At 35.2% G+C, this 13,713-nt stretch overlaps 2 protein-coding genes across 2 annotated transcripts in view; both read left to right on the top strand.

Annotated features, from left to right (window-relative positions):
- LOC146749024 (maleylacetoacetate isomerase-like) overlaps positions 1-2,372 on the top strand; it is a 95,374-nt gene extending 93,002 nt beyond the window's left edge. The window contains exon 8 of the mRNA XM_085495769.1: positions 1,174-2,372. Within this exon, the coding sequence (XP_085351895.1) occupies positions 1,174-1,297 (124 nt within the window). The 3' untranslated portion in view covers positions 1,298-2,372. The remainder of the gene's footprint in view (positions 1-1,173) is intronic.
- A 4,418-nt stretch (positions 2,373-6,790) lies between these two features.
- Positions 6,791-13,713, top strand: part of LOC100378823 (splicing regulator SDE2-like) — a 94,710-nt gene continuing 87,787 nt past the window's right edge. Inside the window, exon 1 of the mRNA XM_085495787.1 lies at positions 6,791-6,983. Coding sequence (XP_085351913.1) covers positions 6,888-6,983 — 96 coding nt within the window. The 5' untranslated portion in view covers positions 6,791-6,887. The remainder of the gene's footprint in view (positions 6,984-13,713) is intronic.

The following is a 13,713-nucleotide window of genomic DNA, read 5'->3' on the forward strand; positions in this document are numbered from 1 at the left end:
TATAGTATGGGCAGTGGTCACAATTCAACATAGCACAGCATCATCAGATTCTTTTGGATTATAGTATTGGGAGTGGCCATAATTTGACATAGCACAGCACACCAGATTCTTTTGGATTATAGTATGGGGAGTGGCCATAATTTGACTTGGCTCAGCACCACCAGAGTCTTTTGGGTTATAGTATGGGGGAGTGGCCATAATTTGACATGCACAGCACCACCAGATTCTTTTGGGTTATAGTATGGGCAGTGGCCATAATTTGACATGCCTCAGCATCACCAGATTCTTTCGGGTTATAGTATAGGGGGGGGGGGCATAATTTCACATGGCACAGCATCACCAGATACGTTTGGGTTATAGTATGGGGAGTGGCCATAATTTTATATGGCACAGCACCACCAGATTTTTTTGGATTATAGTATGGGGTGTGGCCACAATTTGACATGGCACAGCGCCACCAGATTCGTTTGGGTTATAGTATGGGGAGTGGCCACAATTTGACATGGCACAGCACCACCAGATTCTTTTGGGTTATAGTATGGGGAGTGGCCACAATTGGACATGGCACAGCACCACCAGATTCTTTTGGGTTATAGTATGGGGAGTGGCCATAATTTGACATGGAACAGCACCACCAGATTCTTTTGGGTTATAGTATGGGGAGTGGCCACAATTGGACATGGCACAGCACCACCAGATTCTTTTGGATTATAGTATGGGGAGTGGCCACAATTTGACATGGCACAGAACCACCAGATTCTTTTGGGTTATAGTATGGGGAGTGGCCACAATTTGACATGGCACAGCACCACCAGATTCTTTTGGGTTATAGTATGGGGAGTGGCCATAATTTGACATAGCACAGCACCACCAGATTCTTTTGGGTTATAGTATGGGGAGTGGCCACAATTTGACATGGCACACTGGTATAAACACCACACTGATGCACAATATTTTTGTGTGTGAATTATTGATGCTAAATGATCAAATGGTGTCCATGTTGGTTTTATTTTTATTTCCATAACATGCTTTGACCATTTTCATGCAATTTTGGTACAAAGACAAGACAAAAATGGTGAAGCCTACCCATTTGAAAAAATGGAGGGGAGTGGGTTGTATACATGATTTGATAACGCACAATCTCATAATGATTTTGTGTTATTGTGTTTTCAGGTTCAAGGTAGAGATGTCTAAATTTCCATTAATTAGTCGAATTAATGATGATCTAAAGAAGTTAGATGTATTCATACAATCACATCCTTCAAATCAACCAGATTGTCCTGAAGACTTGAAATAATAATATTCCACATGGTGGCAAACATGTGTTTGTCAGTTATATAATTGAAATCACAATTGACTGTGACCCAAATCATTTTATCGTGCTAGTTTTTTTTGCTTTGTCATCATGTCTACTTTTTATCTGAGAGATCAGTCTGTGATATTTTTAAAACTAGAACCAAATATAACAAGTAAATAATTATGGGTAAAACATTAAAAGTTTCTAAGAAAATGGTGTTAACTAAAGCATATAATATTTAAATGTCTGTGATACCATACATTATTATACATCTAGCACTGAAAAGGATTGAATTTACGGTTCTGTAAAAAGTTGTATCAGCACTCCTAAAACGTATCAAAACTGATTAGAATGTTTAAATGTTCCCTTAATTTTAAAGAAAACTAGGTCAGCCAAATTGACACATCCCATGTTAGCAATATCACATTCAAACACACAGATGCACTGTAGTGCATGATGAAAATAGAATAAAGCCTTGACGCAAAATGTTATTGTTGTCATTTCTCAGTAAATTATTACTACAAGCAGTAAAAAGATGTATGATAATAAGGTTATCACACGATACGATACACTTCCCTTGTGTAATAACATCATACAAGTTTATGAGTCATCTTTGTATATCAAGGAAATGAAATCTTGTGAACTAATTTACAATTTTTTAACATGCATAATAATTACAAATAAAATACGAGTGAAATACAGACCATATTTGCAGTGTGAAAGGACAATGATTTTATATGTATGGTGAAATGAATGTGGAAATAAAATATCATATAAATTGTTTGTTATAATCACATTCACTGATATTACCTGTATACACATTTTCATATTAACATGCTAATAAATAAATTATATTGTAATGTTAGAATGAATAATGGGTTAATACACTAGTGAAGGCTGAACTGTGCATGTGTATAATAATTATGAGCAGCTAACAGCCACTGATATTATAATACCATCAGCAATGTTTATGTTTTCAACTACATATCAACATGACAAAGAAAAATACTTTATTATTTACAAACCAAAAAAGAATTGTAAATTCTTTACAGCTATAATAAAGATTATTATTATATATTGCGCATGATGTAGCATTTGTAGAATTTACACATGCACAGTTCTGTTTTCATGTCCCAATCCCTATGAGTACAGTACATTTAATGAGAAGTAGTGCAGAAGAAGTTTGTCCGACCATAGCTCCAAAAATGTGTTAGTTAATTCCCATTAACATACAAGTGAATTTTACTAGTATTAAAGGGTTAAACCCTATTGCAGTTTGTGTGTACGTTAAATAACTTATGTTGCATTAGACAGTGGACTAATGACCTGACTGAAACGGCCTGTCTGAAACTTCTCTCCGTATGTTTACATTTCACCATGCTTCTTGAATATAATTGTGTAGTGTTGAACCTGAGGCTTCCCAATTTAATTCGCAGGTGTTAATTCTCATAGGGTTGTCTTTACATGGAGAGAATAACCTTATTAACTAGTCAACACTAACAGATAATTTTTAAAAGTGTCTAATTTGTTTAATTTAGGAATTGATAATTATTTCTAAGTTTTGTTGTTAAAGAACAAATAAATCCCCAAAACAATTTTTTTTATGACAACAACCGGATAGTTCTGACTTCAATGAAAATATCAAGTGAACTTTTATATAGTAGTATAAAATACTTTTGGACTTAATTTGTGAAATTTCCAATGCCAACCAAAACATTTATTATTAATTTGTTCACACAATTTTGCAGTTCTACAAATTTATTGTAGTTAGTTGATTCTTGGAAATTGTCTTCAGATTTGACCACCATACCCTAGAAGGAGATGGTTTATACTTTTGAGATTTAATGATACCCTCCTTTCTAATTATCCACTATAACAATACTAACTTGATTAAACATTTCCAATCAATTAACAAAAACTCAACTGCATCAACAGTAGAAAAAGAGGACATAAATACAGAACTGAGAATCATTGAAGATGTTATGAATAGAAATGAATGGCTGAACAACCAAATTACAATACAAGAAATAAACGCTGTATTAAGAAAACTAAAGACGAGGAAAGCTAACGGCATTGATGGAATACCCTCAGAGATGTTCAAATATTGAAGCCCACTCTTAATACAAGCACTTCAAAAACTATATAATCTTATGATCTCTAAAGAACACTACCCAGAATTATGGAATAGGAACATAATCACTCCAATACATAAAAAAGACAATACATTAAAGCCATCAAACTACCGTGACATTACTACAAGCAGCAATATAGGAAAAATCTTTGCAATGATTATAAACAACAGAATTGTTAAATATCTAGAAACTAATATTACTATACACAAAAACCAAGCTGATTTCAGACAAAATCACCAAACTACGGACCACATTTTGACTATGATTAAAAAATGTGAAATGACAAAAAACCTGCTTCGTGGACATTAGGAAGTGTTCTGACACTGTATGGGGAGATGGACTAATATACAAACTACAGAAATACAACATATGTAAATCGCTATACAATGTGATAAAAGACATGTACAGAAACATTTCATTTCAAGTTAAGCTGGATAGAAGATTATCCAAATCAGGACTACAAACCAGTATTAATATTCTACAGCAATACACACAGACTTGGGGATTAATTAACAGTGAACACAGAGAAAACCAAAATTATGATTTTCACCAAAAATAGGTGCAAACCTGAAGATACACTATTACCCTAAGGAAACATATCACTGAACAAGACCAATCAATTCACATATCTAGGAATCACTCAAACCATGACCGACAAAGCCAGAAAAGCCAAAAGAAGCATAGAAGATATATACAACAAACATTACAACAATATAAATTTGAAGACAAAACTTTTTGAGTCCTTACAGATTCCAATCCTGTTATATGGATCAGATATATGGGGAATAAACACAAAAATTGAACAGTGGGACCATACTTGTATTGAAAAATACCATCTAAAATTCTGTCGTGATTTACTGAATGTCAATAACAAATGCAGCAACATTGGCAACAGAATGAAAACTGGTCGATTACTGTTGTTATGAATTATTCAGTACAGAGCAATCAACTACTATCAAAACCTGATTCATAATAGGCCAATAACATTTGCATATGATGCTATAATGGAACTAAAACAAAATTGTTTCAAAAACTCTTGGAAACATTATCTAAATATAATCAAAAACAACTACAATATAGACATTGACAGTATTAAAAGAAAACAGAAATTCTACAACATATCAAGAGAACAATATACAAAGATCTGGAATGAGACCAACAATAGAGAAAACTCTGCAATTCATTTGCTATTTTGCATGCTGATAAAGAGCCATGAGTTGTGGTGCATACCCAAAAACCAGCTATGTAGGTCACATGACCTGGCCGCCATCTTAGGTAGAACACAAACCGGAAGTACTCAATTGCACCACTTTCTGAGGATCTAGGAACTTCGGGTTCTTATGTGTGGCATCACTGGCTCATGTCTAGCAAATATCAGCAATAAAATCTTTAGCGGTCATGTGACCTTGGCCGCCATATTGGATTTTCTGAAAATGAAGCAGATTTTTGAAAAATGGCTTCTTTTGGCAGCCATCTTGGATTTAGTAAAAAGTGAAATTATGCTATAACTCATGAACAATTTGCCAGATTGACACCAAAGTTGGCACACAACATCCCTTCAATAAGATGATTATGTGTTTATAAAAATATTTCCCATGATTCAAGTGGTTTTGGCGGCCATCTTGAATTTATCAAAAAAACTCAAAAAATGATCTTCTTAAAAACTGCTTGCTTGTTTGACATGCAATTTAGCATATAGTATCTCTGTTGATAGCTCTACATAGGTACTGAAGCAGATTTTTGAGAAATTGCTTCCTTTGGCAGCCATCTTGGATTTAGTAAAAAGTGAAATTACGCTATAACTCATTAACAATTTGCCAGATTGAAACCAAAGTTGGCATACAGCATCCCTTCAATAAGATGATTATGTGTTCATGAAAATATTTCCATGATTCAAGTTGTTTTGGTGGCCATCTTGAATTTATCCCCCAAAAAATGCAAAAAACATAAAAAATCATTTTGTTGAAAACTACCCTCTTGTTTGACATGCAATTTAGCATATAGTATCTCTGTTGATAGCTCTACAAAGTTACTGAAGCAGATTTTTTTTAAAATGGCTTCTTTTGGCAGCCATCTTGGATTCAATAAAAAGTGAAATTACGCTATAACTCATGAATAGTTTGCCAGATTTAAACCAAACTTGGCATACAACATCTGTTCAATAAAATGATTATGTGTTCATGAAAATATTTCCCACAATTCAAGTGGTTTTGGCGGCCATCTTGAATTCATCACAAAAATGCAAAAAACCTCAAATAATTATCTTCTTAAAAACTGCTTGCTTGTTTGAAAAGCAATTTAGCATATAGTATCATGATTAATAACATCAAACAACTTCTTAATTATGAATGACATTGGACAGATGACTATAAATCGTTATGTCTGCTGATTCCAGTGTGGTTCATAATAGCAAGATACCAGAGGACTTGTTAAGAAGTTGCATTCTAGACATGAAACGTTCGTCAAATAATCGCATCAAGCTAGTGCAATTTGCCATGAGCCACGCAGGCTTGAAACCCGTCATCGCTTCTATGCAGCTATATGTATTATTATTATTATAAGTGATAGGAGACAAATTATGGGTATTCTCAAAAATTAATGTGGATGTATTTTCTAAATATAACCTTGGATTTATGCAAAATAGATACCAATGTTTGGTGATATGCAATATGAATCTTGCTTAAATTGTACTCGTTTCTAACCAATGGCGTCACAGAACAACCTGGATATGATGTGTGGGAAGTCGTTTTGGACGTAATATTCTTTTATAATACCGAATGCCAAGCAGTCAGACAAGACACATACTTTCAAGAGTAGAACATAAGTTGTTTATTCGTGAACATAAACATAGAAGAGCCCTGAAACAATTACAATGGATGCTTATATACCCTCGTGGGGATTCTGAATTTGAGCGGGGAAACTTCGATACAAATATACAATACTTCGATTGGTCAATAAAATGTTGTGGTGTTGCCTCTCACGTTCGCTCATAACACAGTGTTCAAGGTCGTATCCTGTTTTGTTACATTCAAGCTTAGGCGGTATATACGATGTCTATAGCAGTATAATAATATAAACGATACACAATATCAGTAATAATAGTAAACAATATCTATTTCCGACATGATGCAACATACCGTACATAAATAAAAACTTTGTCTTAGTAAATAAGCAAAGACACTAGCAAAAACGGCCTGAGAGAAAAACAGTTTCTTTATTCAAGAAAATTAAACAACGCTAAAAATGAAAATAAAAAATCAACGCTAACATTGTCATCGATCCATGGAAATCTATTTAGTGGAATCACAGACTGTGGTGGAATGAGCCTTGAAATGTTACTGGTGCTCGTCAACAGCGCCATCAACCATTTATTTTATTTCCCACAATGCCTATTTCCGGTTTAAGTGTTTTTGTTGGAGTCGCGTGTAAGACCTGTTGTAAATAAGATTGAAAGAGAAATGGAGGCAGTTTATTGTATTCGAGGAAAACTGAAGTATGCCGAAGTCTCACGTCTTAGCGGGCTTAAATTAAAATCTGTCATCTGTCAAAAAGAGGTAAGACATTGTTTTGATTACTGTACTGTATCATTGAGCTGAAGTTAGTTGTTTATTATCGTCACAATGTTCTTGTCGAGATTTTAAGTACAGGTTTTGGTAATTTGTTGGCACGGATCTAGAAGCCGTACCTACACACGAATTGGTGACGTCACAGAATACATGACCTTCAATCGGGATCGTTTCCTCGGTATATACAAATTGGTATATACAAATTACAATAAAGATACTTAAGACATTACACATAAGGTAAAACAAATCATGTGACAATATAATGATAATAACGGTAATAAATCCTAGCTTAACAGTTGAACAGAACGATCATATAGTCAGTCGGGTGACTCCGAGGGTCGCGCACTGTGTTGCAAAATGGCCGTGTGGTTGAAACTGGGTCATGGCGTGACGGGTGATGCAGACATCATTAAACACTCTCAAAATCACAATAAAACGGGGAGGTGGTTGCATATTACGGCGTAGCCAACATGGGAAATAAAAAAAACGCCCAATACAAACGACATGGGTTCGAATCACACTAGATACACACTCACCAGAACCGAAGCAATCAGAGACAAGCAATCGTTTTGGCTTTTCCGTTCAACTCATCGGAACACTGGAGTAGTTAGAAAAATGAACACCACTTAACGACCAACGTCGTGGCGTGGTACACAGGTACACATGCGTGCCATCAAAATAAAATAGTCCCGCTCAGAGCTACCGTAAAAACGTAAATCAAATAAACTGAAATCTCTCAAACCGTAAACAAAGAACATCGCGAAAAAATAATAAAACTCACAAAAGTCCACCATACAAGACTGAATGAATAAATAATAAAATAACTTGCTTCTTAAACTGGACGACACGCAATTTGTTCATCAGTTTCCAGATTGTAACAAGAGATAAACAAGACCCAAGTCAAGGTAAGTTTTGTTAAAGTGTCGATGGTGTTCCCTATATTACGAAAACAATTCAGGCAACAGACGAATGTCTTCTGTGGTGTTGTGGAATTTATACTGTGTCTGCAGAATTGTTGATTGAGGGTTCAAAGCCAGCAGTTAACATTTTGTTAGGAAGCTAGGATTGCCCTTAAAATCAATTTTGTGTTTCTGAGTGTGTGGTTTCCGGTGTTTTCACGTATTACATTCTTCTATGATTGTTTGGCTTGGCCTATTTCCCTCAAACTTGACAGGCAGGTCACACCATCACCCTAGTTATTAGGTAAAATCTGAAGAAAAAAATTGGATAGCTTTGTGCCAAATGAATCTCCTCCCACAAATTTAGGATAAAACTCTTCAGACATAGCTCATTCTACTCAGTTTGAGTGTGGGCACTAAGTTACTATTTGAATTTTTGATATCTGTTTTCATTACCGAAAAATTTGACTCTTCTGTGATTTTTTTGGCTGGGCCGTTTGGTTCAAACTTGGCAGGCAAGTCACACCTTCACTCTAGTTAGGTTGTAAAATCTGAAAACAAATTCTCGCTCACCGCTGCCATAGCAACAGCCAAAAACTGATTTTTGAATACTTTCGCCCCAAATTTATTACCTCCTACCAGTCTTTATATTATTATAAATAGCAGTGTTTATATGATCATGTTTTTTTTTTTTATTTGCGCACTGGTAAGAGATCACCGGCGCCAACATTGGTACACTCTATCAACGTAATCCCAACGCAACTTTGAACTATGAATGAACTGTAAATGCTGCCTTCAATCATGGAGCTTTTTGCCTCCATGCTTCAATTTAGAAAATACTATCGCAAAACGGTTGGAAATAATAAATTTAACATCAGAATACGTCCTAGTAATAAAATAAAGTGACTTCTAAGGAGTGAATGTTTTTTTGCGAACCTTAAATACGGGGCCCGGTTTTAGTTATAAACCAACGTTAGCTGCACGTTCATGTCCTACCATGGCAACAGCCGAAAACATGATACTTGTTTTTGAGCGGAGCGGATGCCAACCAGCCTACCGGCTTGTTTTATAAACTGGCTTGGTAATTCCCACCACCAATAGTAGACCATGTCACAGCATTTCAAGTACTTTTCCAACAAATCCAAAATGACTCGATAATTTTGTTTACTTTACATTTGTACTATGATTACATTTTAAGTTTTGATAATTTTATGGATACATGTACACTCACAAAAATACCCCCAAAATAAGGGAATTTAGTATATAACCTTGGCAAAAAAGACATAATTTTCTTGTCCTAATATTGCATTTTTTTTTCTATCTGTGTAACTTCATGTGGATATCCTGATGAGATTTAAAGTTCAGTTCACAACTAATGGTTTTGCAATATTAGAGGCTGTGAACTTGTCCATGGAGGCTGCAAATTTTTAAATATTGTATTCACTGACATTTATTTTGTATTTACATTTGCAATGAGTTCCACAGTATCTTTTTCTTACTGGTGTGGCTACAGTGACTGTGTAGTGTTTTTGTTTTGTCGATTGTTGTCAGTTGTTTGTTTTGTGTTCTTGGAATTTTGTACAAAAATCAACAACGGTTAGATAGGTATGTTATTTCCATTATGCAGTATATTGTAGACAGTACTTGTATACTTTGTTATCCAGCATAAATATCAGATTTTTCGGAAGCATGAAATTGTAATGTAAATTTCGTTCATTAATGTTGTAAGATGGCGCTTTCTCCGGGGCCTTCAGAGTCCCACTGGCATGTTGACTATGTTCCGGCCCGTTTACTTCCTTGTTGTCAGTGTCTGAGTGGTAGATACAAAATATGACCAAGTGAACGTCAGAATATTAAAAAAACAGAAACCTAAAAATCAGTTGCCCATGCCGAGAGAGCCGCAGAACCAAAACAATCTGTCAGCAGCGATATGATTTTACACATCGAAATTGAGAATCGCATGTGTAGACAATATGCATAGAAATGAACACTAAATACATCTATCCCGGCCAGCAATTGAATCATCAATCTTCATGAGTGATGTAACTGTCATTTCCATCTATTTGCTTCTATTCCCACTATCCTAAAACGCTCAAGTGAATGTTGTCAAATTCGCGAGTGTGCGTATTTTCGTACAGTGGCGTAAACATTGCTACAATCAAAGACGCGCTGAACAGAAAGTCAATTCTGGGCTAGTACCATTGTCAAATTCTGGAGAGTACAGGACTATTTATATGGGAGACGTTACAATAAGGAACTATTAAAATTGTTCGATTTGCATATCAAAATCCTTTATTGGAACATGGCATGTTCTATATTCACCAAAAAACAAAGTTATTATGTTTCTAGACACACAACAGACTCGAAACAATAGAAACCGTCCGATCCGAGCGACCTGCGTTCTTGAAAATCGAGTGTTATCGCCCTTGCGTTTCCGAGCAAAAAACGTTGAGGCCAAAAACGACCGATTTTCGCCCAATCTTCTATGAATTTTTCATAATTTAGCTAATTCAGTCCAGCGGTTAGATAGAGTATTTATAAGAGACGCCCAGAGAACCAAAATTTGGAACGTGAATCGCTTCAACGACGAAAAATCTGCGAAAATAGCCAAGGGGGTGAGGGACTGAGGGACTGCATTTCAAAAACATATTTTATATATAGGGTATATAACAAGTCACTTCGCGATGAGCGTTTTTTGCGGTTAATAATATTTACAAACATTTTTGTTCACTATTGGCGATCACCTCCACTAGGATTGAAATCAATTTTGTGTTGATCTGTGTGTGATTTCAAGTGTTTTCACGCAATAATTCTTCTGTGATTTTTTTGGCTTGGCATATTTCCCTCAAACTTGGCAGGCAGGTCACACTATCATCCTAGTTATTAGGTAAAATGTGAAAAAAAATTTGGCTCTTGTTGCCATAGTAACAGCCAAAAATTGTTTTTTTTTACACTGTATCAACGTAATCCCAACGCAACTATGAATGAACTGTAAATGCTGCCTTCAATCAAGAAAATACTGTTGCAGAACGGTTGGAAATAATAAATTTAACAGCAGAATACAATGACAAGTGACTTCTAAAGACTGAACGTTTTTTTGCGAACTTTGTATACGGGGCCCGGTTTTAGTTATAAACTGACGTTAACTTCACATTCATGTCCTACCATGGCAACAGCCGAAAATATGATGTTGCTTGTTTTTGAGCGAAGCGGAGCAGATCGCCAACCAGCCCTACTGGCTTGTTTTATAAACTGGCTTGGCAATTCCCACCACCAATTAGACCATGTCATAGCATTTCGGCTACTTTTCCAACAAATCCTAAATCACTCGATTTTTGTGTACTTTACATTTGTACTATGATTACATTTTAAGTTACGATAATTTTAATGCATACATATACACCCACAAAAATACTCCCAAAATAAGAGAAATTAGGATATAGCCTTGACAAAAAGCATTATTTTTCCTTGTCTTAATATTGCATTTTTTTTTTATATCTGTGTAACTTCATGTGGAAATCCTGATGAAATTTAAAGTTCAGTTCAAAATATTAGAGGCTGTGAACTTGTCCATGGAGGCTGCAAATTAATAAATATTGTATTCACTGACATTTATTTTGTAGTTTCCACAGTATCTTTTTGACTCCCCTGTGCGAAGCACAAAGAGTCTTTGCAGTTGTGTCTGTATATGTGTCTGTCTGTGTGTGTGTGTGGGTGTGTGTGTGTGTGTGTGTGTGTGTGTGTGTCTGTCTGTCTGTCTGTCTGTCTGTCTGTGTCTGTTCCACTGTTATCTCAAGAACCATACATTGATTTTTGATGAACATGTCAGAGGACACTGCACAGACCTGATAGTTTTTAGAGTAATATCAGTACATATTAATTACCTAATTTGCATAATTAATTAATTTTCAGCTTTTTGCCTGATATCTCAAGTAATAATCATCATATTTCAATGAGACTTGCTACATAGATCTTCTAGGACTATGCAGAGACCTGATTAGTTTTAATTGGATATAAATTACCTAGTTTGCATAATGTTCCACTGATATATGAATAACCCCGGATTTTAATGAAACTTTTAAAGAGAACTATGCAGAGACCCAATTAGTTTTTGGTAAATATTTATGCTTATTAATCACCTAATTAACATAATTAATTAACACTGATATCTCAATTACTGATCATCACATTTGAATAAAATTTGGTACATAAATGCTCTAGGACAATAAACAGGCCTGATTAATTTTGGATTAAAATTTGTTCATATTAATTCTCTAATTAGCATAATAATTCATAATTTTTTTGTTCTGTTCTGTTCATATTAGATACCTGATTTACAAAATTAGTTTTCAGCTTTTCCATCAATATCTCATGTACAAGTAATTTTGAAATAATTTTTAATGTGTCTTCAATACTCTCAGCACACGGGAGTTCTTTCTACTGGTGTGGCTACAGTGACTGTGAAGTGTTTTTGTTTTGTCGATTGTTGTCTTGGAATTTTGTCAAAAAGATCAACAACAGTTAAATAGGGATGTTATTTCCATTTTGCAGTATATCGTAAACAGTACTTGTATACTTTGTTATCCAGCATAAATATCAGATTTTTCGGAAGAATCAGATTGTAAATTTCATTCATTAATGTTGTAAGATGATGCTTTCTCCGGGGCCTTCAGAGTCCCATGTTGACTATCTCCTGGTCCCTTTACTCACTTGTTGTTAGTGTCTGAGTGGTATATACAAAATACGACCAAGTAAACGTCGTAAAACCTAAAAATCAGTTGCCCATGCCAAGAGAGCCGCAAAACCAAAACAATCTGTCGGCCTCGCCGTCCACAGCACCTATATGATTTTACACATCGAAATTGAGAATCGCATGTGTAAACATAATGCATAGAAATGAACACTTTATACATCTATCTCGGCCAGCAATCGGAATCATCAATCTTCATGAGTGATGTAACTGGCATTTCCATCTATTTACTTCTATTCCCACTATCCTAAAACGCTCAAGTGAATGTTGTCAAATTCGCGAGTGTGCGTATTTTCGTACAGTGGTGTAAACATTGCTACAATCAAAGACGCGCTGAACAGAAAGTCAATTCTGGGCTAGTACCATTGTCAAATTCTGGGGAGTACAGGACTATTTATATGGGAGACGTTACAATAAGGAACTATTAAAATTGTTTGATTTGCATATCAAAATCCTTTATTGGAACAGAGCATGTTCTATATTCACCAAAAAACAAAGTTGTTATGTTTCTAGACACACAACAGACTCGAAACAATAGAAACCGTCCGATCCGAGCGACCTACGTTCTTGAAAATCGAGTTTTATCGCCCTTACGTTTACGAGCAAAAAAACGTTGAGACCAAAAACGACCGAGAGCTGTCTACACCAAAATAAGTCTAAAATATTTGTCCGCACATTTATTCTTTCAATTTAACGACCTGTAATTGTGGGAATTAATCAAACGTGAGTTGTTTACACCAAACTAAGTATTAAATATTTGTTGAGACATTTATTCTCTCAATTTAACAACTTGTAATGGTGTAAAATAATTAAAGAGAGTTGTCTACACCAAAATTAATCTCAAATATTTGTCCACACATTTATTGTCACAATTTAACCACTTGTTAATAGTGGAAATTACTTAAACGCGACTTGTTTATTCAGTTGACATCAATGCAACTTACCCGCAGACAGTGCACAACAGAGAATCATTATTGAGCAATTATAAACAGGAACGTGTCTTGGCTAGGGTCGGGTCAGGTATGGGCAACGCAAATGGCAAACACCCAATTGGCAAGATGTACACTAA

Source organism: Saccoglossus kowalevskii, chromosome 2 (assembly GCF_978046115.1).
Source record: "Saccoglossus kowalevskii chromosome 2, keSacKowa6.1, whole genome shotgun sequence".
NCBI lineage: Eukaryota > Metazoa > Hemichordata > Enteropneusta > Harrimaniidae > Saccoglossus > Saccoglossus kowalevskii.